Below are 26,268 nucleotides of genomic sequence, written 5' to 3'. Positions count from 1 at the left end.
GGCTGGTCAGGAGGTGCTGGGCTGGTCAGGAGGAGCTGGGCTGGTCAGAGGGTGCTGGGCTGGTCAGAGGGTGCTGGGCTGGTCAGGAGGAGCTGGGCTGGTCAGAGGGTGCTGGGCTGGTCAGAGGGTGCTGGGCTGGTCAGGAGGTGCTGGGCTGGTCAGGAGGTGCTGGGCTGGTCAGGTGGTGCTAGGCTGGTCAGGAGGAGCTGGGCTGGTCAGAGGGTGCTGGGCTGGTCAGAGGGTGCTGGGCTGGTCAGGAGGTGCTGGGCTGGTCAGAGGGTGCTGGGCTGGTCAGGAGGAGCTGGGCTGGTCAGAGGGTGCTGGGCTAGGTTGGTCAGGTGGTGCTGGGCTAGGTTGGTCAGGTGGTGCTGGGCTGGGACATAGGTTGGTGCTTTTATTTCTTGAACTTATGATCTGCAACAGGATCACTACACTCGAGTCCGCATGCGTCAGCGTAAAGAGTAGAGCACGTGACAGGTATTTCCGCCAGGGCTTCTATACAGCTTCCGCCCTTACACTGCTAATGACGTCACTCTCGTCGCGCTGATAGTTGCGTCACAGATCAGTCTCAGATCTGAGAAGATGGCCGCGAGGGCGCCTGGTAAGGACGAATAACCGTGTGAGGTGATGTAACGGAGCTGGAGGTCAGAGCCGCGGCACCATGAGGGCTGTGCCGGGCCCGGGGCTGATCATTCTGCCGCCACAGCGCCTAGTAGTGAGGATGGCGGTGACGTCCTGTGTGTCCTCCAGGTGACCTGGGCTGCTGTCACTGATAACACGGCCGTGCTCAGCGTTACAGGGCGGTGTGTGTCCTGCAGGCTCCGGGGCACAGACTTCGCCTTGTGCTGTGTGAGGTTCTGAGGATTTCTTCGCACCACTTGGGGCCGTATGAAGCTCTGATTTGTTTTTTTTGTGGAAAGGACAATTCTTCTAGATTTTATATATATCTTTTTTATCTTTGTGGCATTTACTGTACAGGATAATTAGTGTTATATTGTCTAGGTGTGAGTTTCCTGTCGCAGTGACGGCTCATTCTGTACACGGGGTCTGTATTCTGTAATGGAGACTCCCCGCAGAGCACAGAGGTGGTTGGCGCCACTTCTTCAGGCGGTTGATTTTTCACATGATTGGACAGCACCGATCTTGCTATGGTCACTGGCATGGCCTCCTGTATAATGGAGGCTGCGGCGGGCCCCTCGTGCTCCAGGGGCTGCGGCGGGCCCCTCGTGCTCCAGGGGCTGCGGCGGGCCCCTCGTGCTCCAGGGGCTGCGGCGGGCCCCTCGTGCTCCAGGGGCTGCGGCGGGCCCCTCGTGCTCCAGGGGCTGCGGCGGGCCCCTCGTGCTCCAGGGGCTGCGGCGGGCCCCTCGTGCTCCAGGGGCTGCGGCGGGCCCCTCGTGCTCCAGGGGCTGCGGCGGGCCCCTCGTGCTCCAGGGGCTGCGGCGGGCCCCTCGGGCTCCAGGGGCTGCGGCGGGCCCCTCGGGCTCCAGGGGCTGCGGCGGGCTCCAGGGGCTGCGGCGGGCCCCGCACCATCTCTCAAAGCTGAATGTGGCTCTCAATGTCAGAAAGATTGGGGGACCTGTGCTCCAGGGTCTGAACACTTGCTGACAGGTTCCGAGACTTTTCATAAAAATGTGCCTAACCACTTATAGGCAGATAGTAGCTTCCGACCTGTCTGTTGTGTCCGGCGCCATTCTTCACTGGCACAGACTGGTCACAGATCGCTCATGCATCACGACAACAGAGCGGCAGCTTCTCATTCTATCTGCTCTGAAGACGAGCGTTGCTGCCGACGTCGTGTTGATTGGCAGCCAGCTCCCCCTGTTAAACAGCAAGGAGTCGGATGTCAATCAGCATGATGCCGGCGGTTCCGTTCTGTCTACAGAGCAGAGTGTATGAGGATCCTCCCCGCTGTGGTGACGAAGCCATTGTATCGCCGGCAGGAGCAGTTGAGGACAGTAATGAATGGCACCAAGTAGCTAGGTAACAACTACCTGCCTTTTGATACTTAGGCGCTTTTTTTTCTTTAAGTCCTGGATATAAGTGTTGTGCTCCTGAGATTCGGTGGTGATACCTGCTGCTGCCTTGTAGCTAAGCAGCGAGTTTCCCCGTCCAGATGAGTATACTGTGTTCGCTTTACAGGTCTCATGCTGTGGCTCATGTTTTTCTTCCAGTTCAGGCTTCGGGCCGCTTTATAGAATCTCTACGCAAGTGGTATTATGGCCTCGCTGGATTCAACAAAATCGGTAAAGTGAGATTTCTGAATCACCTGGTGGATTTCTGAAGTACAGAGCACTGATGTATGATGGTTTATACTTCATAGGTTTAATGCGCGATGACACAATATACGAAAACCCCGATGTAGAAGAGGCGATCAGGAGGCTGCCAGCCAAAGTGTACGACGACCGGATGTTCCGCATCAAGAGAGCCCTGGACCTAGATATGAAGAAAACCATCCTCCCGAAGGAGCAATGGACTAAGTATGAGGAGGTGAGGACTCCTCGCTGTGCCCCGCGGTCTATCTAGGCCCGGTCTCTGTTCATACACTGTGTAGGTGCTTAGTGCACCTGTCATGGAGCAGCTTTGTGTTACAGGAAAATTACTTTATGGATCAATTCTGGCAGAGTTTCACACAGGCATAAGTTTGTGGTAAATTCTGGTGTGAACAGAAACTTTGGACTTGTGGCAGTAATACACAGCAGGGGCACATTCTGGGACTGTACAGCTACATTACATGGTTATCACTGTAAATAAACAATACCAAAAGGCACGGACAATCCCGTGCCATATTCACAATATGGACAAAGCCATATACAGATTATTATAGACAAAAGGAAGAAAAAATTCTGTACAACGACTTAATGATAGAAAATGTATATTTTATTGATAGAAAATAGCTAAAAAGCAGACAAACAATATTGGATTAAAATTAGCAGAGACAAAAAATGGTGAGTACCAATAGATGGCGCCCTCACCCCACAGTAGGTATATGGTAGCACATGTTAGAGTTTAGCACACAGCACATAAAGGGCTAAAAAGCCAATATTACATACAAACTAAAGCATGCTGCTGCTTATTAGGTGCCCGTTACTGATACATCAATTACATAGTGTCAGAAAGGTTCTTGTATCAGTAACGGGCACCTAATAAGCAGCAGCACGCTTTAGTTTGTATGTAATATTGGCTTTTTAGCCCTTTATGTGCTGTGTGCTAAACTCTAACATGTGCTACCATATACCTACTGTGGGGTGAGGGCGCCATCTATTGGTACTCACCATTTTCTTCGGCGCTCCATTGGGAGACCCAGACGATTGGGTGTATAGCTACTGCCTCCGGAGGCCACACAAAGTATTACACTAAAAAGTGTAAGGCCCCTCCCCTTCTGCATATACACCCCCCGTGGATCACGGGCTGCTTCAGTTTTATGCTTTGTGCGAAGGAGGTCAGACATCCACGCATAGCTCCACTGTTTTTAGTCAGCAGCAGCTGCTGACTATGTCGGATGGAAGAAAAGAGGGCCCATACTAGGGCCCCCAGCATGCTCCCTTCTCACCCCACTTTTGTCGGGTGTTTGTTAAGGTTGAGGTACCCATTGCGGGTACGGAGGCTGGAGCCCACATGCTGTTTTTCCTTCCCCATCCCCCCTCGGGGCTCTGGGTGAAGTGGGATCTTACCGGTCTCCAGGCACTGAGACCGGGCTCCATCCACAGACCCAGAGAACCTGCTGGATATGGAGCTGAGTATCGTCAGGGACAGGGCCCTGCTACATTAAGGTACTCTGTCTCCGTACACATCGCGCACACACACACCAGCATTGCTGGGAGTGCTAGTGCGCCGGGGACAACAGCGCGGAGCGCTTGTGCTATTATTCACTGCAGCTTAGCTGAGTGAATTTATGTGTTAGAAACTGCCGCGCCGGCCGCTGCGGGGTGTTTTACACTGTGGCGCGGCTGGGACTTGTGGTGCGCCGGGGACTTCCGCGCTGGCCGTGCATAGGACGGCCGCGCTTATTACTCGAGTCCCCGGCTTTGCGGCCTAGTTTTCACTTCGTTCCCGCCCCCAGCCCTGCCAGTCAGGGGAGGGGCGGGACGCTGTACAGACAGTCAGCGCCGAGAGCTGGAGTCTGCTTTGCATTCTCCAGCCCCCTTCACTGGACACAGTGGGACGCCAGTTTCCCGCTCTTGTCTGGGGCACGCCCACGGCCCGCCCCTCTTCACAAGACGCCGGCAGCCATTCCTGCACGCAGTCTGGGCTGGAGAAGGGAGACAAGCTCTGGGCAACCAGTCACAGGATTCGGGCGACCACACACCCACCTTTGGGCGGGCGGTAAGCAGCACCTGAAGTGCTGACCCCACTAATGCCATTTGTACTTTATGCCTAGATGGCTAGACTACAGCAGCAAAAAGCAAGGGTGCTAAGGCACAGGCTTTCTAGGCTGCTTGTATTGCATGTGCTGAAGTGTTCATTTGTACTTTATGCTGGTATGCTATACACTGCACTGTACGGTCGCTATTCTTGGCTATATACTCCTAGATGGCTGGACAACAGCAGCAAAAAAGCAAGGGTGCTAAGGCACAGGCTTTCTATGCTGCTTGTACTGCATGTGCTGAAGTGTTCATTTGTACTTTCTGCTTGTATGCTATACATGGCACTGTACGGTCGCTATTCTTGGCTATATGCTTCTAGATGGCTAGACAACAGCAGCAAAAAAGAAAGGGTGCCAAGGCACAGGCTTTCTATGCTGCTTGTACTGCATGTGATACTGTTCCACACGGCAGGTTCCACTGTCCCCATTGTGTGCAATGCTCCCCTGTAGCACTTGGTCAGCCGGGGTCTCTGCTAGAGGTGGCTAAAGGAACCACCTGTGAACCCTGTCCAGGGACAGGGACGGAGTTGCAGTTTCGGCTGATAGGTCTGTGACTGTGACTAACATCTTAGAGACTTTGCAGTCCAGACGGACCATGGGCAATGTTGATACGCCCTCATTTGGAACAAATCAGTGCTCCGGGGGGGTCCCATGCATCCCAGGGCGCAGGCTCTGACACGGACGACAGTCCCAGACAGTCTAAGCGAGCTCGCTGGGAGCGGCACTCGGCTTCATCACTGGTTAGGGTCCCAGCGGGACTCTCTGTATGATGAGGCAGACGTAGCAGATCAGGACTCTGATCCTGAGACCGCTCTCAATCCGGATACTCCGGATGGTGACGCCATAGTGAATGATCTTCTAGCGTCCATCAAGGGAATGTTGGATATTTCTCCCTCAGCTCCTCCGGTGGAGGAGTCAGCTTCACAGCAGGAGAAATCCCTTTTCAGTATCTCAAGCGTATATTGAGTACTTTTCTGGCCACTCTGACTTCAGAGAAGCAATCCGGAAACACCACACTTATCCAGATAAGCGTTCTCCAATCGTATTAAGGATACACGTTATCCTTTTTTCTCCCTGACGTGGTCAAGCGCTGGACCCAGTGTCCAAAGGTGGATTCCCCTATCTCCAGGCTTGCGGCTAGATCCATAGTTGCAGTGGAAGATGGGACTTCACTTAAAGATGCCATTGACAGACAGATGGTCCTCTGGTTGAATTCTGTCTATGAAGCTATCGGCGTGTCGGTTGCTCCGGCATTCGCAGCCGTATGGGCATTCCAAGCTTTTTCAGCTGGTCTTGCGCACGTGGACACTGTCACATGTACATCTGTGCCGCAGATGGCGTCCTTAACCTCGCAATGTCTGCATTGCGACTTACGCTATTAATGCTGTCCTGCACCCTACGAGCCGTACGTCAGTGGCGTCCGCCAACTCCGTGGTTTTTCGCAGAGCCTTGTGGTTGAGGGAATGGAAAGCAGATTCTGCTTCCAAAAAAGTGCTTAACCAGTTTGCCGTTATCTGGTGACAGACTGTTTGGTGAGCGATTGGATGAAATCATTAAACAGTCCAAGGGTAAGGACTCTTCCTTACACCAGCCCAGATCAAACAACACCCAACAGAGGAAGGGACAGTCGAGGTTTCGGTCCTTCCCAGGCTCGGGCAGGTCCCAATTGTCCTCGTCCAAAAGGACTCAAAAAGCTCAGAGAGGCGCAGATTCCTGGCAGGCTCAATCACGCCCAAGGAAGGCAGCCGGAGGAACCGCTACCAAGGTGGTTTCCTCATGACGTTCAGCTCTCTCTCTCTCCGCATCCGCGGTCGGTGGCAGACTCTCCCGCTTTGGCGACATTTAGCTGCCACAGGTCAAAGACCGGTGGGTGAGAGACATTTTGTCTCACGTGTACAGGATAGAGTTCTGTTCTCGTCCTCCGACTAGATTTTCAGAACTTCCTCACCTCCCGACCGAGCCGATGCTCTTCTGCAGGCAGAAGGAGTGGTAATCCCTGTTCCTACTCAGGACCAAGATACGGTTTTTACTCCAATCTGGTTGTGGTACCAAAAAACGACGGCTCTTCCGTTCCGTTTTGGACCTAAACCTGCTCAACAAGCACGTGAAAACCAGGCGGTTCCGGATGGAATCCCTCCGCTCCGTCATTGCCTCCATATCTCAAGGAGATTTCCTAGCGTCAATAGACATCAGGATGCTTATCTCCACGTGCCGATTGCTCCAGAGCACCGGTGTTGGCTACGATTCGTTATTGAAGACGAGCATCTTCAGTTCGTAGCCCTGCCCTTCGGTCTGGCGACAGCCCCACGGCTTTTCACAAGTTCATGGCAGCAGTGGGAGTAGTCCTGCACTCTCAGGGTCACTCTGTGATCCCTTACTTGGACGATCTACTTATCAAGGCACCCTCTCAAGAGGCATGCCAACACAGCCTGAACGTGGCGCTGGAGACTCTCCAGAGTTTCGGGTGGATCATAAACTTTTCAAAGTTAAATCTGACACCTACCCAATCGCTGACATATCTTGCCATGGAGCTTCACACTCTCTCAGCGATAGTGCAGCTCCCGCTGGACATACGGCGTTCACTACAGACGGGGGTGCAGTCTCTCCTTCAAGGCCAGTCACACCCCTTAAGACGCCTCATGCAGAGGCAGTCCTTTTCGCGCAGTTTCATCTGCGTCCACTTCTATAGGACATTCTTCACCAATGGGATGGGAAGTCAACGTCCCTAGACAGGAACGTACCCCTTTCTCAGACGGGCAAGGACTCTCTTCAGAGGAGTCCACCCCTCAGATCAATGTTCTGGAAATCTGGGCAGGGTATCTTGCCCTGCAAGCCTTCCAGCAGAAGCTGGAAGGCAAACAGATCCGAATTCAGCCGGACAACTTCGCAGCGGTGGCATACATCAACCACCAAGGCGGAACACGCAGTCGGCAAGCCTCCCAGGAAGTCCGGCGGCTTCTGATGTGGGTGGAAGACAGAGCATACACCATATCCGCAGTTCACATCCCGGGCGTAGAAAACTGGGAAGCAGACTTCCTCAGTCGCCAGGGCATGGACGCAGGGGAATGGTCTCTGCACCCGGACGGGTCTCAAGAGATCTGTAGCCGCTGGGGGAGGCCGGACGTCGACCTAATGGCGTCTCGGCACAACAACAAGGGCCCGATTTTCATGGCGCGGTCTCACGATCAAAGAGCTCTGGCGGCAGGCGCCTTAGTTCAGGATTGGTCGCAGTTCCAGCTACCCTATGTGTTTCCCCCTCTGACACTGTTGCCCAGAGGGCTACGCAACATCAGCTCCGATTGCCGCCGCGCCATCCTCGTCGCCCCAGACTGGCCGAGGAGGTCGTGGTACCTGCATCTGTGGCATCTCACGGTCGGCCAACCGTGGGCACTACCAGACCGGCCAGACTTACTGTCCCAAGGGCCGTTTTTTTCCATCTGAATTCTACAGCCCTGAACCTGACTGGTGGCTATTGAGTCCTGGATCCTAGCGTCTTCAGGATTATCTCAAGACGTCATTGTCACCATGAGACGGGCTAGGAAGCCGACGTCTGCCGAGATCCACCACAAGACGTGGAAGATATTCTTATCTTAGTGCTCTGCTCAGGGAGTGTCTCCCTGGACATTTGCATTGCCTACTTTTCCTTCCTTCCTGCAATCTGGTTTGGGAAAAGGTTTGTCGCTCGGCTCCCTTAACGGACGAGTCCCAGCGCTGTCTGTATTCTTTCAGAAGCGCATAGGGCGACTTCCTCAGGTACGCACGTTCCTGCAGGGGGTTTGTCACATTGTCCCTCCGTACAAGAGGCCGTTAGACCCATGGGATCTGAACAGGGTACTAATTGCTCTCCAGGAGCCGCCCTTTGAGCCTCTGAGGGATGTTTCACTTTCTCGACTTTCACAGAAAGTGGCCTTTTTGGTAGCGGTCACGTCTCTTCAGAGAGTGTCCGAGCTCGCAGCGCGGTCATCCAAAGCTCCCTTCTTGGTGTTTCACCAAGACAAGGTAGCGCTGCGCCTGATTCCGGGGTTTCTCCCTAAGGTGGTATCCCCCTTTTCTTTATCGTTCCTATGGGAGACCCAGACCGTGGGTGTATAGCTACTGCCTCCGGAGGACACACAAAGTTACTACACTCAAAACGTGTAGCTCCTCCCTCCTAGCATATACACCCCCTGCTAGCCAGACCTAGCCAGTTTCATGCTTTGTGTCAGGAGGATCACACACACACATGCATCCTTTTTTGATTTTTCATTTTTTCTACAGATTTGGAAGAAAAGCGGGTCCACTGGACCCCCGGCATGTCCCTTCACACCCCCCTGGCGGCGGTGCTGTTAAGGTTGATTCAGGGCAAGAGCCCTTCATGCCGCGCTCCTTCACCATCCCTTAGGGGCTCTGGCTTGAAGTTAGAGCCAACACGGTTCTCACTGCCTTGCAGGAGACCGGCCTCCATCCGCAGCCCTTTGGCAGGACCCTGCTGGACGGAGCACTGGACCCCCACCCCACCAGGGACTGGACCCTGCGTCTCAAAGCTAAGTATAGAGACGTTATTCAGAGGGTCCTTCTGCAATGTGGGGCACTTTATTGGGGGGACAGTGATTGACTTTGATAATGCTGCTTTTACTGTGTTTCCGGCCGGTTCCACGGTTTTTACTGTGTACCGCGCCGATGATGCCTGATTTTCGGCCGCATGCATAACTCTAGGCCCCGGCTTCAGCCGCGGCCTAGTTTTCGTTTCGTTCCCCTGCATGTCAGTCATGCAGGGGGACGCTGCAGCGCCGCCCAACCGCCGCTCTGCACAGAGGAGGACACTCCTTGTTGGGAGATGATTCCCTCCCCTGTACATCTTCTTAGCCCTCCGATTCCCGCTCCTGGGTTAACCCCCGCCCTCCCCCCTCACTCTAGCGCCATTTTCTCAGCGTTCTTAGTACGCTGATCGGCGCTGGCTGCTCTGCAGTGCAGAGGGAGTGGATATCTGGCTGGGGGTCCAGGCTTGGAACCTGGGGGGGCACTCACAATAGCGGCCTGATAAGTCACAACCTCTGGTTGTGCACTTTTTATACACTATCAGGGCATTCTGAAGGAGTTAATTCTTTATTTTAGAACCTCCTCCTCAGCAGCATGTCTCACTAGGAGCAAAGCTCCAAGGCTGTACACTACATGCTCTGCATGTAAGCTTATATTGCCTGAACCGGCCCATACTGTAATGGTTCTTATGTGGTGGTGCCTCAGCCTGGAGTCGCCCCAGGCTGAACCCCACCTCTGCAGCAGGTCTCACAGAGCGAGGCTGCAGGCTGTTTTTATTATCCACTGCTGGTGGGCTCGTACGGCGAGCTCATAACCACTGTGGCCCCTCAGCTTGGAGGCTCATTCATGGTCCCTCCAGCTGCTCCGGGTTCGGTGGCTGACCCCTGGGGGAATCTTTTTTCCAGGGGTCGGCTGTCCCGGCATCTGCTGAGCATGCAGCCCCCTTCTCAGGGCGTTTTCTGCTTGCTCAGCAAAGCTCACAGACCCCGTCCTCCTGACAGGGAGACGCAGGGTCCCCTGTCCTCCCCGTCCCGCAGCTCCGATACGAGCTGACTCACTGGACGAGGAGGATATCTCTATCAGGGGCTCGGACGCTGCTTTAGGTACTTTAATCCGTCCGTAGGTGACGCGGATGCGAATGATTGGATTGCGTCCATTATACTTGTATTGGACCTCCATCCGCCTGTATCAGGGGAGTATTCCCCGCTGGCAAAAGGCATCAGTATACCTTTAAGGAGTGTGTTCCTTAACCACTCCAGTTTTCAGGCCGCTGCGTCCAAGCCCGCAGCCTGTCCTGCAGATCCCACAGTGGGGTTCTGCTGCCTGTCTCCCCCTTCCATCAGAGGTGGTCAAGGAGTGTACTCATTCGCCAAGGGTGGCCACTCCGGTGTCTAGACTTTCAGCCCGGATAGTTGTATCAGTGGCTGACGGCACCTCTATAAGGATCCCACGGTACATTAATTTTGTACTGTACCTCAATCCGCCGGAGTTACCTTATCTAGGTGAACACAACGTGTGTTCCTTAAACCACTCCAGTTTTCAGGCCCCTGTGACCAGCCCAGGGTCTGCTCTGACAGTCGCTTCCCATGAAGCGTGATTCTGAGGACTGTGTTTCCCCTGTCCACCAATGGTGGTCAAGAGGTGGGCTCATTCACCTCAGGTGGCTCAGCCCGGACCGTTATGTCAGTGGCTGATGGCTCCTCAGAGGAGATGCATTCCCTCACAGGGACTCTATGCCCAAGACGGTTGCCTGAACTTCCAGACTTCAGTCTTTTCATCCTCTGCCAAGTCTGCCATGCTGGACACCGCACGGCGGTGGTCTTGGCTACTTTCCTCGCTATCCGCAGGCTCCTGTGGCTTCGGAAATGGAAGGCAGAGGCCTCTATAGAGGGTCCTTACTGGGCTCCCCTTTGGTGGGACCAGTCTCTTCGGAACCAACTAGATGAAATTTAGGAAGCTCTCGGCGAGGAGAGTTCTTCCTTGCCACAAACCTAAACCAGGGAACCTGTCCAGGGCAGGAATCAGTTGAGGTTTCGGTGGTTTCCGTTCCTCCATCTGATCGTCCTCTAGCTCGGCCTAGGTTCATAGAACCAATTGGCTTGAAGCTGCGTCTTTAGAAGACCGCAGGAGATGCTGCCACTTAGTCAGCTTCCTCCGAGCTATCTAGCCGCCAACCTCCTCCTGGTTGGTGGCAGGCTCTCTCCACTTGGCAACGTATGGTTCTAACACGTCTCCGTTCAGTGGGGGCGGGATTATATCTCCCATGGCTACAGGATAGAATTCTGTCCGCCCGCCAAACAGATTTTTTCTGTCACCTCCTCCCGGCTCCAAGGCTTCTCATAGGCCGTGCATTTCTTGCAGGCCAATGGAGTAATTGTACCGGTTCCCGACTGGGAACGGTTCTGAGATTTTTGTTTAAATCTATTTCCAGTCCCCGAACAGGGCGGTGCCTTCCGGCCTGGATCTTTAGCTTTTCAAGCATGGTCAGGTGTGGCGTTTTCACATGGAGTCTCGGTCTTGTTCCGTGTGTTTTTTTTTTTTTTTTTCACCGGACCAATCAAGAACCCAAGGAGATTCCCTAGCAGCCATCGGCATCAGAGATGCCTTTCTGCAGGGGTCAATCGCAGGTGCACACCAGCGTTGACTACGTTTTGCCATCAGAGTGGTCCAATTCGTGGCTCTTCCCTTGCGGTTAGCCACGGCCCATCGAGTATTCTCATGGGGCTGCTGTGATTAGGGTCCTGCACCCCTAAGGATTGGCAGTGATCGTTTGCCCTGGACGGCCTTCTTCTCAGGGCTTCATCCAGTGCAGACTCTTAGCAGAGTACTTCGCTTACTCTCGCCACTCTAACCTATTCGGGTGGCTTGTCATTCTGTTCAAGTCCACTCTGACTTCGAACCAGAGGCTCTCACAATTCGAGACTCTGTCGGCTCTTGTGAAGCCGCTCTTAGTCGATCAGTAGTCCCTCCGCTGGCGGTCGACGTCGTTCTATCAGACACCAAATACAGGTGCTGGTCAGACGGTGGCGTCAATGGAAGCGATTCCTTGTCCGCCTGCGTCCTCTGAGACTGGATGTTTTCCGCTGTACACGCGAACTCCCTCCTTCCACGATGTGGTGGCTTTGCCACTGACCGGGGGCTTGTTTGCAGTGGTGGTTTCGGCCACTCTGTCTCAGGGACGCTCCTTCCTGGCCCCGTCCCGGGTGATCCTCACCAGGGTGCTGGTCTTTCCGCCTTGGGAGCAGTATATCTCCACCGCGGAGCGCAGGGCGCTTGGACTCTGTCCGAATCAGCCCTCTAGATCAATGGGCTGGAAATCAGAGCTGTATTCTAGCTCTCTAAGCCTTCACCATCTGTTGGCGGCTAGGCACATTCGAGTTCAGTCGGATAACGTGACAGCGTTTTCCTACGTCAACTTCCAGGGCGGGACATTCAGCCGCCTGGCAATCTTGGCGCCTCAACATTCTTCAGTGGACAAGGGACTCCTAGTCCACCGTATCCGCAGCCCACATCCTAGATGTCAAAACTGCGAGGCAGACTATTTCAGCTGTCCAACCGTGGTCCACAATCCTCAGGTTTTGCAGTAGACACACTGGTTCATGTTTGATCCAGCTTCGCCTCTATCTCTTGCCCAGAGGCCTGCGCAAGATCAGTAAAAAAAAAAAAAAAAAAAAAAAAAGAAAGGGGACGTCGGGTCATTCTCTTACTCCAGACTGCCCCAGGCAGGCTTGGTATCCTGACCTGCTCCTTCTGTCCGTTGGGTTGCCATGGCATCTTCCGGACCGTCCAGACCTTTTCTCAAAGGTCCGTTTTTTTTTTCCGTCAGAATTCTGCATTCTCAGATTGACGGCGTAGCTATTGAGTCCTGGATCTTAGCGACTTCTGGTATCCTTCCTGAAGTCATCTCCGCTATGACTCGAGCTCCAAGGTGTCCTTGGACCTTTTTAGCCTTGCCGACCCTCCTGTCCTTTCCACAGTCCGGTCTACAGCTAGGACTATCCCTCAATAACGGACAGGTCTCCGTTCTGTCGGTATGTGCCAGCGGCGTATCGTCCGGCTGGCTCCGGTGCGCTCCTTTAACGGCGCGTCTCACATCATTCCGCCTTTCCAGCGGCCTATGGAACCCTGGGACCTTCATCCGGTCCTCCCGGTTCCCGGAAACCCCCCTTTGCGCCTCTTAGGGAGGTTTCTTTGTTTCATCTTTCACAGAAAGTAGTCTTTCTAGTGGCTATAATTTCCCGCCAGGGACTTCTGGCTGCACTCTGAGTCACCCCCTTCTTTGGTCTTTTGCATCAAGACAAGGTGGTCTCCGTCCGACTCCGGACTTTTTTCCCTAAGGTGGTTACTGCTTCCACCTTATCAGGGGCAATTTTCCTGCCTTCCTTTTGTCCGGCTCCTGTTCATCGCTTTGAGGAAGCGTTGCATCTCCTGGATCTGGTGCGGGCGCCCCGGATCTATGTGTCTCGCACCGCCGTTATTAGGCGGTGCACCTCTCTCTCTCTGGTACTGACTCCTAGTCAACGTAGCGGTCTCGGTATCTAAGCCGACCCTGGTTCGTTGGCTTAGGTCGGCCATTTCCGAGGCCTACAAGGTACTCAAGTGCCTTCCCCGCCGGGGATCAGAGCACATTTGATCAGACCGGTCCGTGCCTTTTGGGCTTTCAGGCACCAGGCTACGGCTCAGTAGGTCTGTCAGACTGCAGCTCGAATTAGTCTGCGTACTTTTTCGAAGCTCTATCCAAGGCATGCTCTTGCTTTGGCAGACGCGGGCTTGGGCTGACGCATCTTTCAGGCGTCTGTCGCCCATTTGTGAAGTTGGGTTTTCCTGCTTCTCAGTTGTCTGTTTATTCCCACCCATGGACTGCTTTAGGACGTCCCACGGTCTGGGTCTCCCATAGGAACGATAAAGAAAAAGAGAATTTTGTTACTTACCGTAAATTCTTTTTCTTATAGTTCCGTCATGGGAGACCCAGCACCCTCCCTATTGCCTGTTGGCAGGTTTCTTGTTCCGTGTGTCTTCACCGGCTGTTATTGTTGTAGACAGAGATCCCGGTTCTTCCGGATTTTCCTCTGTCTCTTCTTGTGGGTGGATGTCCTCCTTCAGCTTTTGCACTAAACTGGCTAGGTCTGGCTAGCAGGGGGTGTATATGCTAGGAGGGAGGAGCTACACGTTTTGAGTGTAGTAACTTTGTGTGTCCTCCGGAGGCAGTAGCTATACACCCACGGTCTGGGTCTCCCATGACGGAACTATAAGAAAAAGAATTTACGGTAAGTAACAAAATTCTCTTTTTCATCTCAGTCAGGATATCTCCTTACCTTACTTTTGTCCTCATCCAGTTCATCGATATGAATTGGATTTGTATTTGTTGGATCTGATGAGAGCACTCAGAATCTACATTTCCCGCACGGCGCCCCTGCGCCGCTCGGATGCACCCTTTGTACTTGTCGCTGGTCAGCGCAAAGGGTCGCAGGCTTCCAAATCCACCCTGGCTCAATGGATCAAGGAACCAATTCTTGAAGCCTACCGTTCTGCTGGGCTTCCGGTTCCATCAGGGCCGAAGGCCCATTCTACCAGAGCCGTGGGTGCGTCCTGGACATTACGGCACCAGGCTACGGCTCAGCAGGTGTGCCAGGCGGCTACCTGGGCGAGTCTGCACACCTTCACCAAGCGTTATCAGGTGCATGCCTACGCTTAGGCGGATGCCAGCCTAAGTAGAAGAGTCCTGCAGGCGGCGGTGGCCTCCATGTAGGGAAGGGCTGTTTTTACAGTCCAAACTTGAGGTATTAATTTACCCACCCAGGGACTGCTTTTGGACGTCCCAATCGTCTGGGTCTCCCAATGGAGCGCCGAAGAAGAAGGGAATTTTGTTACTTACCGTAAATTCCTTTTCTTCTAGCTCCAATTGGGAGACCCAGCACCCGCCCCTGTTCCTTCGGGATTTTTTGGTTGTTCGGGTACACATGTTGTTCAAGTTGAATGGTTTCAGTTCTCCGATGTTCCTTCGGATTGAATTGTTTAACCAGTTATTGGCTTTCCTCCTTCTTGCTTTTGCACTAAAACTGAAGCAGCCCGTGATCCACGGGGGGTGTATATGCAGAAGGGGAGGGGCCTTACACTTTTTAGTGTAATACTTTGTGTGGCCTCCGGAGGCAGTAGCTATACACCCAATCGTCTGGGTCTCCCAATTGGAGCTAGAAGAAAAGGAATTTACGGTAAGTAACAAAATTCCCTTCTTTTGTCTCTGCTAATTTTAATCCAATATTGTTTGTCTGCTTTTTAGCTATTTTCTATCAATAAAATATACATTTTCTATCATTAAGTCGTTGTACAGAATTTTTTCTTCCTTATGGTTATCACTGTGCTGCCACATGTGGGGTTCTGTAGTGCCGCTGTAACGTGAGACCGCACTGCAGTAATTATAGCTGTGTGTTGCACCGGTTGGCTCTCTAAGGATGCATCAAGACTAAGGGGTACTTTGCACGTTGCGACATCTCTAGCATCGGCTAGCGATGCCGAGCGCGATAGTACCCGCCCCCGTCGCACATGCAATATCTTGTGATAGCTGCCGTAGCAAACATTATCGCTTCGGCAAGTTCACACGCACTTACCTGCCCTGCGACGTCGCTCTGGCCGGCGACCCGCCTCCTTCCTAAGGGGGCGGGTTGTGCGGCGTCACAGCGACGTCACACGGCAGGCGGCCAATCGAAGCTGAGGGGCGGAGATGAGCAGGTTGTAAACATCCCTCCCACCTCCTTTCTTCCACATAGCCGGTGGAGGCAGATAAGGAGATGTTCCTTGCTCCTGCGGCTTCATACACAGCGATGTGTGCTGCCGCAGCAACGAGGAACAACATCATATCTCCTATTGGTGCGACATTATGAAAATGACCGACACTACACAGATCACCGATTTTTCGACGCTTTTGCGATCGTTTATCGGCGCATCTAGGCTTTACACGTTGCAACGTCGTTACCGGCGCCGGATGTGCGTCACTTTCGATTTGACCTCGACGATATCGCAGTAGCAATGTCACAATGTGCAAAGTACCCCTAAGACTTCTATTACACATCTGCTGTATATGTCCTTGTGGTATTTTTTTTATTTTTATCCTTTCCTCATTTGGCGATATAGATTACACTCTATTTTTTTTTTTTTTTTTTTTAGTTCCCTTAGGAAACTTACACCTGTCATTGCCTTTTTGCTTGTACTATGTATTGCAGTATATAAGTAAGACACCCAAAGAGCCCAACCCCAGGCTGGCTTTCTCAGGGTTCCTTCAGCAGACCCCTGGCTGCCATGGTAACCCTCTCCTTAACGTGGTTCACATGTGACATTTATGTGATTGGTAGAGCCCAGCTTCACTCTGTGCTCTTGGAGGCAGATGATGGCTGCATAACACAGCCATCGTCTGCCTGGAAAGATGAAGGCTGAGCTTCTATCAAACAGGGAGCCGACATGTCACACAATAGAACGCCACATGTTTGGAAGAGTTTAAATAGACAGCATGAGGATCCATAGTTTAATTGATCCATACATTCATCCATTTTAGGAACCAGTGTTTGAGAGTTGGAGCATGTCCTATCCTTATTTGTTTTGAGGGTCAAACTCACCCGTTAAAGGGAACCTGTCTTTAGATTCATGGTGACCGAGAAACGTACAGCTTGAATAGGGCACTGGTGGTATGATTGCGGTCAGGTATGTTTACTCTGTATCCCTGCAGCATCCTAGGGTGAACGTACTTTGAAATGTCTTCCAGAGACAGTGTGCTGCTGACTAGTCTGAGGCAGGGCCTTGACCAACTTGTTTCCTCTCAAATCTCTTTTAAAGGGAATCTGTCACCAGGTTTTGCCACCTAATCTGAGAGCAGCATAATGTAGGGACAGAGACCCTGATTCCAGCGGTGTGTCACTTAGGGCTCTTTCACACATCTGACATTTCGCCGGATTGACATATCCGGCACACTCCAGTACAGTGTTAATACTGTACAATGACATCGCAGCAAGCTCCGGTCACATAACAGCATGTAAGGAATAACGTTTGGAACACCATTCTAAGTCTGAACTGGGTGCAAAAACCTAAAAAAACATCACTATATGGAGATAAGGTATGCACACCAGTGACTATGCAAGGGGAATACATGTAATAGCAGAAACTGCAGTTTCTGCTATTACATGTATTCCCCTTGCATAGTCACTGGTGTGCATACCTTATATACATAACAGCATGTGACCGGAGGTTGCCGTGATGCCATTGTAATTTATTACACTGTACTGGAGTGTGCCGGATCCATCAATCCGGCGAAATGTCGGATGTGTGAAACAGCCCTTACTGGGCTGCATAGTGTAGTTTTCATAAAATCACGGTTTAATCAGCAGTAGATTATCAGTGCAGGACTACGTGGCGTGCTGCAGGTAGTCCAGCATATTCATGAGTTCTGTATAATTGGTAGATATGCAGCAGCGATAACATTGATTTTATCAAAATGACAGCAAACAGCTGCAATCAGGGTCTGTCTCTGGTGACAGATTCCCCTTCATTAACCGGTCCCTCTAGTCAGCCAGAGACTGTCCCCAGACTGGTCAGCAACTCATGGCCCGTGGTGTCTGATCCATGGCCCCGCGGTGTCTGATCCATGGCCCCGCGGTGTCTGATCCATGGCCCCGCGGTGTCTGATCCATGGCCCCGCGGTGTCTGATCCATGGCCCCGCGGTGTCTGATCCATGGCCCCGCGGTGTCTGATCCATGGCCCCGCGGTGTCTGATCCATGGCCCCGCGGTGTCTGATCCATGGCCCCGCGGTGTCTGATCCATGGCCCCGCGGTGTCTGATCCATGGCCCCGCGGTGTCTGATCCATGGCCCCGCGGTGTCTGATCCATGGCCCCGCGGTGTCTGATCCATGGCCCCGCGGTGTCTGATCCATGGCCCCGCGGTGTCTGATCCATGGCCCCGCGGTGTCTGATCCATGGCCCGTGGTGTCTGATCCATGGCCCCGTGGTGTCTGATCCATGCTCCTTGTGGTTCAGGTACTATGAATCGAAAGACAGGTTTTCATCAAGACCTCTTGATTCTTATTAATAGAATAAAGCCCGGTCAGTCTAGGCACCCCCACCAATTACTATAACTGTTCTCCTTGGCCCCCAGTGCACCTGAGTGGGTGTTCGAATACTGCAATGGTTCAGGTACTCTCTGGTGTCTACAAGACAGGCTGAGACATGGAAAGCCCCTTTAATACTTCTTACCTATTTACTTCTACTGTCTTATGGTTCCTGAATGTCATTTAACAGTGTTACATTTGTCTTTTTATTTGATATGTCTATCAGGATTCTTCCTGTATTTTAGAGTAAGCTCCTTTTATTTACCAACGTCTTGTTTTGTTGTTTTGCTAGGACATTTCTTATCTGCAGCCTTACATCAGAGAAGTAATTCGGGAGAGGAAAGAGAAGGAGGAATGGGGGAAGAAATGAATGTGACCGTCCCTGTCAGAAATCTTTATATCATATTTATCCCTCATGTACACAATGGTGGATTGAACTTTCTCTGCTCTTACACCGATCTCTGGACTACAATAGAGCCAATAAAGAAACCTTCTCAATCATCATTTATCTATATTCTCACAGCTGTCATTCTTTTTAGGCCATATAGAACACTGTTTGCCTATTGAACTACTGCCAGTGCTTATAGGGGTTCTCAGGGAAAAGTAAAAATAAGATGTCATTATTAATCAGTTAATCCCTTTAAATTAACAAATCAATCTCTTAGAGCGGCTTTGCACGTTGCAACATCGCACGTGCGATGTCGGTGGGGTCAAATCGAAAGTGACGCACATCTGGCGTCACTTTCGACATCGTTGTGTGTAAATTCTAGATGATACGATTAACGAGCGCAAAAGCGTCGTTATCATATCACCGTTGCAGGCTCCGACTTTTCCATAATTATGCTGCCGCGACAGGTACGATGTTGTTCCTCGTTCCTGCGGCAGCACACATCGCTGTGTGTTACGCCGCAGGAGCGAGGAACATCTCCTTACCTGCCGCCGGCGGCTCTACGGAAGGAAGGAGGTGGGCGGGATGTCTACATCCTGCTCATCTCCGCCGCTATTGGCCGCCTGCCGTGTGACGTCGCTATGACGCCGCACGACCCGCCCCCTTAGGAAGGAGGCGGGTTGCCGGCCAGAGCGACGGTCGCAGGGCAGGTGAGTGCATGTGAAGCTGGCGTAGCGATAATTTTCGCTACGCCAGCTATCACAAGATATCGTACCTGCGACAGGGGCGGGGACTATCGCGTGCGACATCGCAGCATCGGCTTGCGATGTCGCAACGTGCAAAGCCCGCCTTAGTCTTGGGGAATAATCCCTTTGAAACATTAAGCTAGCCTCATTAACCTGTACTAGAGTGTCAGGACATGGGTGCCTGTGAGCATGTGCAGAAGGAAACTTTGCTGCTGTGATAACATGACAGTACATGGTATAGATTATGTCCAGGTAACAGCAGCCACACAGCATTCAGATACACAAGGTGGACAGCAGTGTGAGCAGCCTCTTCTTATCTCAGCACCCTGATATCTCCAGAATTATTGATCGCTTGCAATGGCGTATAAGATGTAGGGGTTCAATTAGAGAATCTCACACTGCACTCGAACCAGTCGAAGTCAATGATGCAGATCAGATCTGCAAGTTTTTCCCGTCGCCACCAGAGAGATAGGTCCGCCCCTCATTCTGGGCAAGATACCCACTAAAATAAAAGGGCGACACCTCTCTACCGCATCAGTTCGGTTTCCTGTCCCAGGATGGGAGACCCAGAAGTGCTGTGGTGCTGGCACTGTGAAGGATGGCTTTCGGTTGGGGTCCTTGGTGTTCAAATCAGGGGCCTCCGCTTCATTTTTTCATTTTGCTATTATCTTTGTTTTTTGAGGCTGGGTCTATGTCCTCCTGGGGTGTATAGCCCTGGTTGGTTGTATACGCCGGTCACAAGCCAGGTCTGTGTCCTGCTCGGACTATGCCTCGGCGGTTGTATACCCTGACCTCCGGGTCTGTCCTGCCGGGGTGGAGGTCCCGGCAGTTGCATACGTTGGTATTTTATGCTGGGTCTGTGTTCTGTGGGGATGAACACCCCTGCAGTAGTATACACTGGTCACATGCCAGGTCTGTGTCCTGCCCGGGTGTATGCCCCTGCAGTTGTATACTCTGGCTTCCGAGTCTGTGTCCTATCTGGGCCATTAGAATTCCGGCAGTTGTGTACGCCAGTTTCGCTTTTTTTGTCCGGGTCTGTGTCCTGTAGGCCGGGGCGGCTGCGGTTGTTCAAGACAAACGCTTAGAGTCAAGGGTTTCCAGGTTAGGATGCAGGAGGATGCTGCTATCTCTGACCACGCTGCAGACTTCCGGGTCCTGACACGAGGTATCGTCGGATCAGAAGCAGTCTCTGCACATGCGCAGGGACGGGCAAGATGGCGCTGCCCACCGCTACTGCATGGTGGTAGCTCTTCCTTCCTTGTACCGACTCTGACCTTACCTGGTGGATACTCAGTCGTGGATTCGCGCAGGTGCTCTCAGCCATACCTCCCGCCTCAACCCGGTGCGGTCCGTCAGGTGGGTGAGTGGCGGTTTACCTTCTGGCTTCCACTCGGTCTGTCCCGAGCATTGCTGGGCCTCTGGGCGGACTCGGCCTGCACACCCTCATACTGACCGGAGGCATCCTAGCTGGCCGGTTTCCGATCTGGAAGCCAGCCCTTGTAAAGTTACAGGTGAATTTCTGCCGCAGGCAATGATGGCTCTTCCAGCTTCGGTTTTTGATCTGGCGGCATCCCAGACTCAGGCTATCTGTCTGCCTGCTTCTAGGGTAGAGCATGTGTTTGGGATTTTTCCTTTCTTAGAGAATGGAAGCTGCCCTTCAGCGGAGCCTCCTCATGGGCCTATTCTGGCTTTCTGTAGTGGATTCTTGTGAGCCCATGGTTACATGGCTCTCGGGGGCAGTCTGAGGCTTTTTCAATCCTCACAACCCTCACAATAGGGCTCAGACTGCTCGCCTCCCAGGTCTGTTCACTTGGCTCGGCTTCCCCGCACCGCTTGCCTCTGGTGTTTCAGACAAGCCATACTATAAAGAATACAAAGGAAACAGACTCCTCCCTTAGAGGTTTTCTTTTTACTGCTTGCCTCTGATGGGCCTGGGGGGCTTCCTATTCGGGGTGGATTGGTCTCATTGCTTCTCGGCTTTGATCTTCTCTGCTCACCCCCGGTTCAAAGCCTCCGAAACTGGCTGGTGCCTCCAATCTTGGGCCTAGTGCTGCAGTGCGGTGTCCTAGTGCCTATAATGGGCCTGGTGCTTATGATGTGCCTAGTGCCTCTGCTGTGCCTAGAGCCTCTGCTGTGCCTAGTGCTTAGGATGTACATGACGCACATGAGGTGCCTGGTCCCTCTACTGTGCATAGTGCCTATGTTGTGCCTAGTGCCAATGGTGTGCCTAGGGTCTGTGATGCACCTTGTGCCTATCGCCTATCTTGTGTCTAGTGCCTTTGATGTGCCTTGTTCCTCTGTGACTGCCCTTGTGCATGGGTTAGTAACCCTGTGACTGGCCCCGGTATTGTGGCCTCCGTACCAGAGCCCAGTGCCTCTGTCGCTTGTGCCGCTGTGTTGTTCCTGGTACCTTTGTACCAGTGCCTAGTGCCTCTGAGCCTGTGCCCCCTGTCTCTGAGCTGTTGCCTGGGGCCTCTGAGCCAGTGCCTTGGGGAACCTTTTTTAATCCTGAGCATATACCTCTCTTCTGCTCTCAGCATTGAGACCTCCCAGCGGTCCAGACATTTATCATCTGGATAAATGTTTTTCATGGGATAAACCTGTTCAGGTGGGTGTGCATGTAAAAACAATGATTTTTATTTTATTTATTTTGCCACACCTTTCCAAAATCAACAAATTTTGGAAAACCTTTGCTGTGTGAGTGCAGCATTGAAGGGGTTGTCCACTGCTGTACAATCCAAGCTTAACACATTCATCCCCAAGCCTGTCTTCACCTTCCTGAACAGGCCAATTTTTTTTTTTTGTTTTGTTATTTCTGCCATGTGCAGATTTATTAGGTAATAACTCTGGATTGTGTCAACAGATCCTAGGGATTCTGAGATTTTGTAGGATTTTTTTGCAACATATCGTCATATTAGTGGACGTTTAAGATATTTTTGGGTTTTATTTGTGAAAATATTTGAAATTTTGTGAAAATTTGCAAAAAAGTTGCAATTTTCAATCTTTCCATATATGCCACCTAAACCAGTTATCGTATTTTTCGTTTTATAAGACGCACCCCAAATTTTAGAAAAAAAAAAAGATGGGGTCCGTTTTATAATGTGGTGTCTTACCAGGGAGAGTGGGCAGGAGCGGGGGTCACTGGAGGCAGGGGCGGTTCTGGATTACTGCGATGCTGTCAGTAGTACGAGGGGGGGGGGCCCCAGATACTGACTGTGGGGCTGCTCTGTGCGGGGCTGGTGACACTGCTCTGCTCTGTGCGGGAAGCGGTGAGGCACCGGCCATTCTGAAGATGTCAGCGGTCAGGTCTTCAAATAATGGCAGCTGGAGTCGGCGCGTGCGCAGATGAGAGCCTCAGCTGAGAGCTCCATCTGTGCACGTGCTAACTCTAGGCGCCATTATTTGAAGACCTGACCGCTGACCTCTTCAGAATGACTGCCCGCAGAGCAGCCCCACACAGAGCAGCCCCGCTGCACAGGGCCGAGCAAAGTCGCATTGTCCGACTCAGAGTAGCGCCGGCATCACACCACATAGAATTAACCTTGCCTCCTGCTACCCATCTCCACCCCCACCCCCACCTGATAAGCTACATTTGGATTTTAAGACTCACCCATCATTTTCCTACCAAACTTTTGGGAGGAAAAGTGCGTCTTATAATCCGAAAAATACGGTATATCCCACAAAATAGTTAATAACATTTCCCACATGTCTACTTTTAAATTAGTGCAATTTTTAAAACATAGCTTTTTTGGTTAGGAGGTAGAAGGGTTCAAAGTGTATTGCCAATTTCTAAATTTTCCTACAAAATTTACAAAACCATTTTTTTTTAGGGACCACATCACATTTGAAGTGATTTTGTGAGGCCTAGGTGACAGAAAATACCCAAAAGTGACACCATTCTAAAAACTGAATCCCTCATACTGCTCAGCAACACATCCAAGAAGTTTATTAACCCTCCAGGTGATTCACAGGATCTAATGCAATGGGGAAGGAATACAGGACCATTTTACTTTTTCACACAAAAATGTTACGTTAACCCTACATTTTTGCATTTTCACAAAATTAACGAACAAATTTACAGTAAAATATGTTGTGCATTTTTTTGTGAGAACACCAATACCCCATATGTGGTGGAAAGCTACTGTTTGGGCACATGGCAGTGCTTGTAAGTGAAGGAGCGCCATTTGACTTTTGGAGTGCAAAATTGTCTGGAATAGATAGTGGACACCATGTCGCATTTGTAGACTCCCTGATCTGCCTAAACAGTGGAAACTCCCCCCCACAAGTCACACCATTTTGGAAACTAGACTCCCTCATGGAATTTATTTGGATGTATGTTGAGCACCTTGAACCCTTAGGCTTCACATTATTTTATAGAGTTGAACTGGGAAAATGAAAAAAATAGATTTTTACCACAAAAATGTTGTTTTAACCCCAAATTTTTCATTTTCACAAGAATAATGGGAGAAAATGGACCATACAATTTGGTTGTACAATTTCACTTGAGGACAGTGATAGTCTACCACATCTGGTAGAGAACTACTGTTTGGGCGCACGACGGCTCAAAAGGGAAGGAGCGCTATTTGAATTTTGGAGCGCAAAATTGGCTGTAATAGATAGTGGACGCCATGTCACATTTGAAGATCCCCTAACATGCTAAGACAGCAGAAACCCCTACATGTGAATCCATTCTGTAAGTACACCTTTCAAGGAATTAACCTTGGGGTGTATTAAGCAATTTTTACCCTCAAGTCATTTATGGAATAATATAACATTGGGCTGTAAAAATAAAAAAATACAAATTTTCCACTAAATTGTTGCAAAGTTTTAATTTTTAAAACTGGTAGGAGAAAATCGACCATTCACATTGTTATGCAATGTCTCCTGAGTATGCCGATACCCCATATGTATCGAAAACCACTTTTCTCTGACGCCTCATTGGGGGACACAGGACCATGGGTGTTATGCTGCCTATCCATAGGAGGACACTAAGTAGATGCAAAAGCATAGCTCCTCCTCTGCAGTATACACCCCCTGGCCGGGCCAGGCAGCCTCAGTTTTAGCTTAGTGTCTGTAGAAGGCACTTCCTTTCAAGGTTTGTTATTTTTTGAGGGCGACTGTTTCCTTTTGGGACCGCTATCCCACTACCATCAACGGGTGGGAACGTGGAGTGTCGCCTCCACGTACCCCCTCCTGTGACGCTGGATCCTGGGCTGGACGACGGGTTCCACAGACACCGATTTTCCAAAGCCCAGGGTAGAGGCCTGTGCCCCTATAGCCCAATTCCTCAGCCCCTCTTTGCAGGCTCTGAGTTGAATATGGCACCAATTCCTCAGCCCCTCTTTGCAGGCTCTGAGTTGAATATGGCACCGGTGTGACCGGACACAGCAAGCTGACTGTGCTATTTTCACTGCCTGGACTGAAGCACTGTTTAAGGTGAGATCCCCCCTGACTGGTTTCCCAGACAAAGGGAGAAAAGACGGTGCAGGGAAGGCTCCCAGGACTGCAAACTGTGAGAAGCTTGAATTTACAGTATTTATTATGAGAAAGTCCCTTGCTGATTGCAAGGAGGAGAGCCCCAAGGATCCTGAACGCACAGGGTTAACTTTTCTCTTGCTTGCTGGCTGGAGGAGGGGGGTAGTCACTCGCTGTTTGCAGAAAGTCCTGCACAGATAATTTCCCGGTGGCAGGGGGAGGGCCCAGAGCTCAGGACCTCACGCTGTTTATTTGCTATAGCTGAAAAGCCGGCAGAGATGACCACCAGTGACAAGCTGTGGGCTGACTGGAGGGAGAGGGAGGAAAACTGTCAGAAGCTCCCTTCCCGCCGTTTTTAACTACCCACAGCAGGGGGGGGGGGGCACACTGACTTTTTCTTCGCGCTCTTTTAGCACTAAGCCCCCCCCCCGCGGGTGCGATAAGACCCGCCCCCCCAGGAAAGCGTGGGAAGATCTCCACAGAGCTTACTCCTTCCTGAGGACAGGGCCATCGGCTGATTCTGGTGAGGTGCTTGCTTCACTTGTAGCTCTGCTGAGCATTGCTCCCCCTCCTGGCATACTCCTATTAGGAACATGCAGAATTCTAAGGGCACTAAGAGTACTAAGGCTCACATAGTCTATTATTCAGCCTGCACTGCCTGCCACGCTGAGCTACCACGTAAACACACCTCTTCTCTCTGTGAGTCCTGTGCCCCTATAGCCCCCCAAGACCCCCCTGCCACCACCGCCGCAACAGTCAGCCCAGAACCTTGGGCTCCCAGCCCACCGGAATGGGCACAGTTTCTGTCCCAATCCATGGAAAAACGGTCACAGAACCTGGTGCTGGCTATGCAATGTCGTCCTCCACACCCTTCTGGGTCCCTGGACGGAACGCAGCTTGAGGATACCCCTATGGAGGATCCTTCTGAGATAATCTGGGTACATGCTTCACCGATTCAAGGGATCAGGAATAGAGCACACGGCCGGGTGTCTCCAGCGGGATCTCCCTCGGGAGCTCACAGGGCAGGCTCTCCCACACGCTCCACGGCTTCTGAAGAGCTGCAGGAGGGAGAATGCTGTTTGTACCAGGAGGATTCCTTTGATTTCATCCTCCCCAGATGATCAAACTGGCAAATAGAAAAATTTCCAGCGTCTCCAGAAGATAAAATAACAATTCTTTTATTCATGTAAGAATCTTCTTACCATCAGATAAAATGACACATGAGGACAGAGGAGCTCTTTCCTATGCGTTTCACCCTGTGGAGGGCTTAATCATGGAATGCCAATGGATGATCAAACTGCAATAGACTCCCTTATAGCAGCAATCAACCAAGCTCTGCATGTGGAGGATCCCCCATCCACTACCACTGACCATGCGGTCTCCTTTAAGAGGACAAGGAAACCCCATAAGGTTTTCGCTGATCACCCAGAGTTTCAGGATATCCTCACAAAGCAAAGGGAGAAGCCTGACAGGCGCTTCGGTAACCGAAAACTCATGGAGTCCCGGTACCCTTTTGTCTCACCTGCCCCTAAGGGCTGGGTCGACCCACCCCCCCCCCCCCCCCCCCCGGTCTCCCGCCTTACCACAAAGACGCTCCTGTCCTTACCTGATGGTTCCTCCATCAAGGACCCGACAGACAGGTGGAGCACCTCGCCCGCTCTGCTTTTGAGGCTGCGGGTTCCTT

The 26,268-nt window shown here is 51.8% G+C and overlaps 1 protein-coding gene across 1 annotated transcript; it reads left to right on the top strand.

Moving 5' to 3' along the window:
- The first annotated feature begins 498 nt into the window (after positions 1-498).
- UQCRB (ubiquinol-cytochrome c reductase binding protein) lies at positions 499-18,483 on the top strand. Its single transcript, XM_075353059.1, has 4 exons — positions 499-601; positions 2,172-2,243; positions 2,321-2,487; positions 18,268-18,483. Exons 1-4 carry the CDS (start codon positions 583-585, stop codon positions 18,343-18,345), a joined length of 336 nt encoding a protein of 111 aa, XP_075209174.1. The 5' UTR covers positions 499-582; the 3' UTR covers positions 18,346-18,483.
- Positions 18,484-26,268: the final 7,785 nt, after the last annotated feature.

This window comes from Anomaloglossus baeobatrachus, chromosome 6, assembly GCF_048569485.1.
Source record: "Anomaloglossus baeobatrachus isolate aAnoBae1 chromosome 6, aAnoBae1.hap1, whole genome shotgun sequence".
Classification (NCBI taxonomy): Eukaryota; Metazoa; Chordata; class Amphibia; order Anura; family Aromobatidae; genus Anomaloglossus; species Anomaloglossus baeobatrachus.
The sequence above is the reverse complement of the archived record's forward strand: the minus strand, read 5'-3'. Positions and strand labels throughout refer to the sequence as shown.

Coding starts and splice junctions, on each gene's coding strand:
- UQCRB (XM_075353059.1), top strand. Junction 2,244..2,320: donor CGCTGGATTCAACAAAATCG/GTAAAGTGAGAT, acceptor TATACTTCATAG/GTTTAATGCGCGATGACACA. Junction 2,488..18,267: donor AATGGACTAAGTATGAGGAG/GTGAGGACTCCT, acceptor TTGTTTTGCTAG/GACATTTCTTATCTGCAGCC.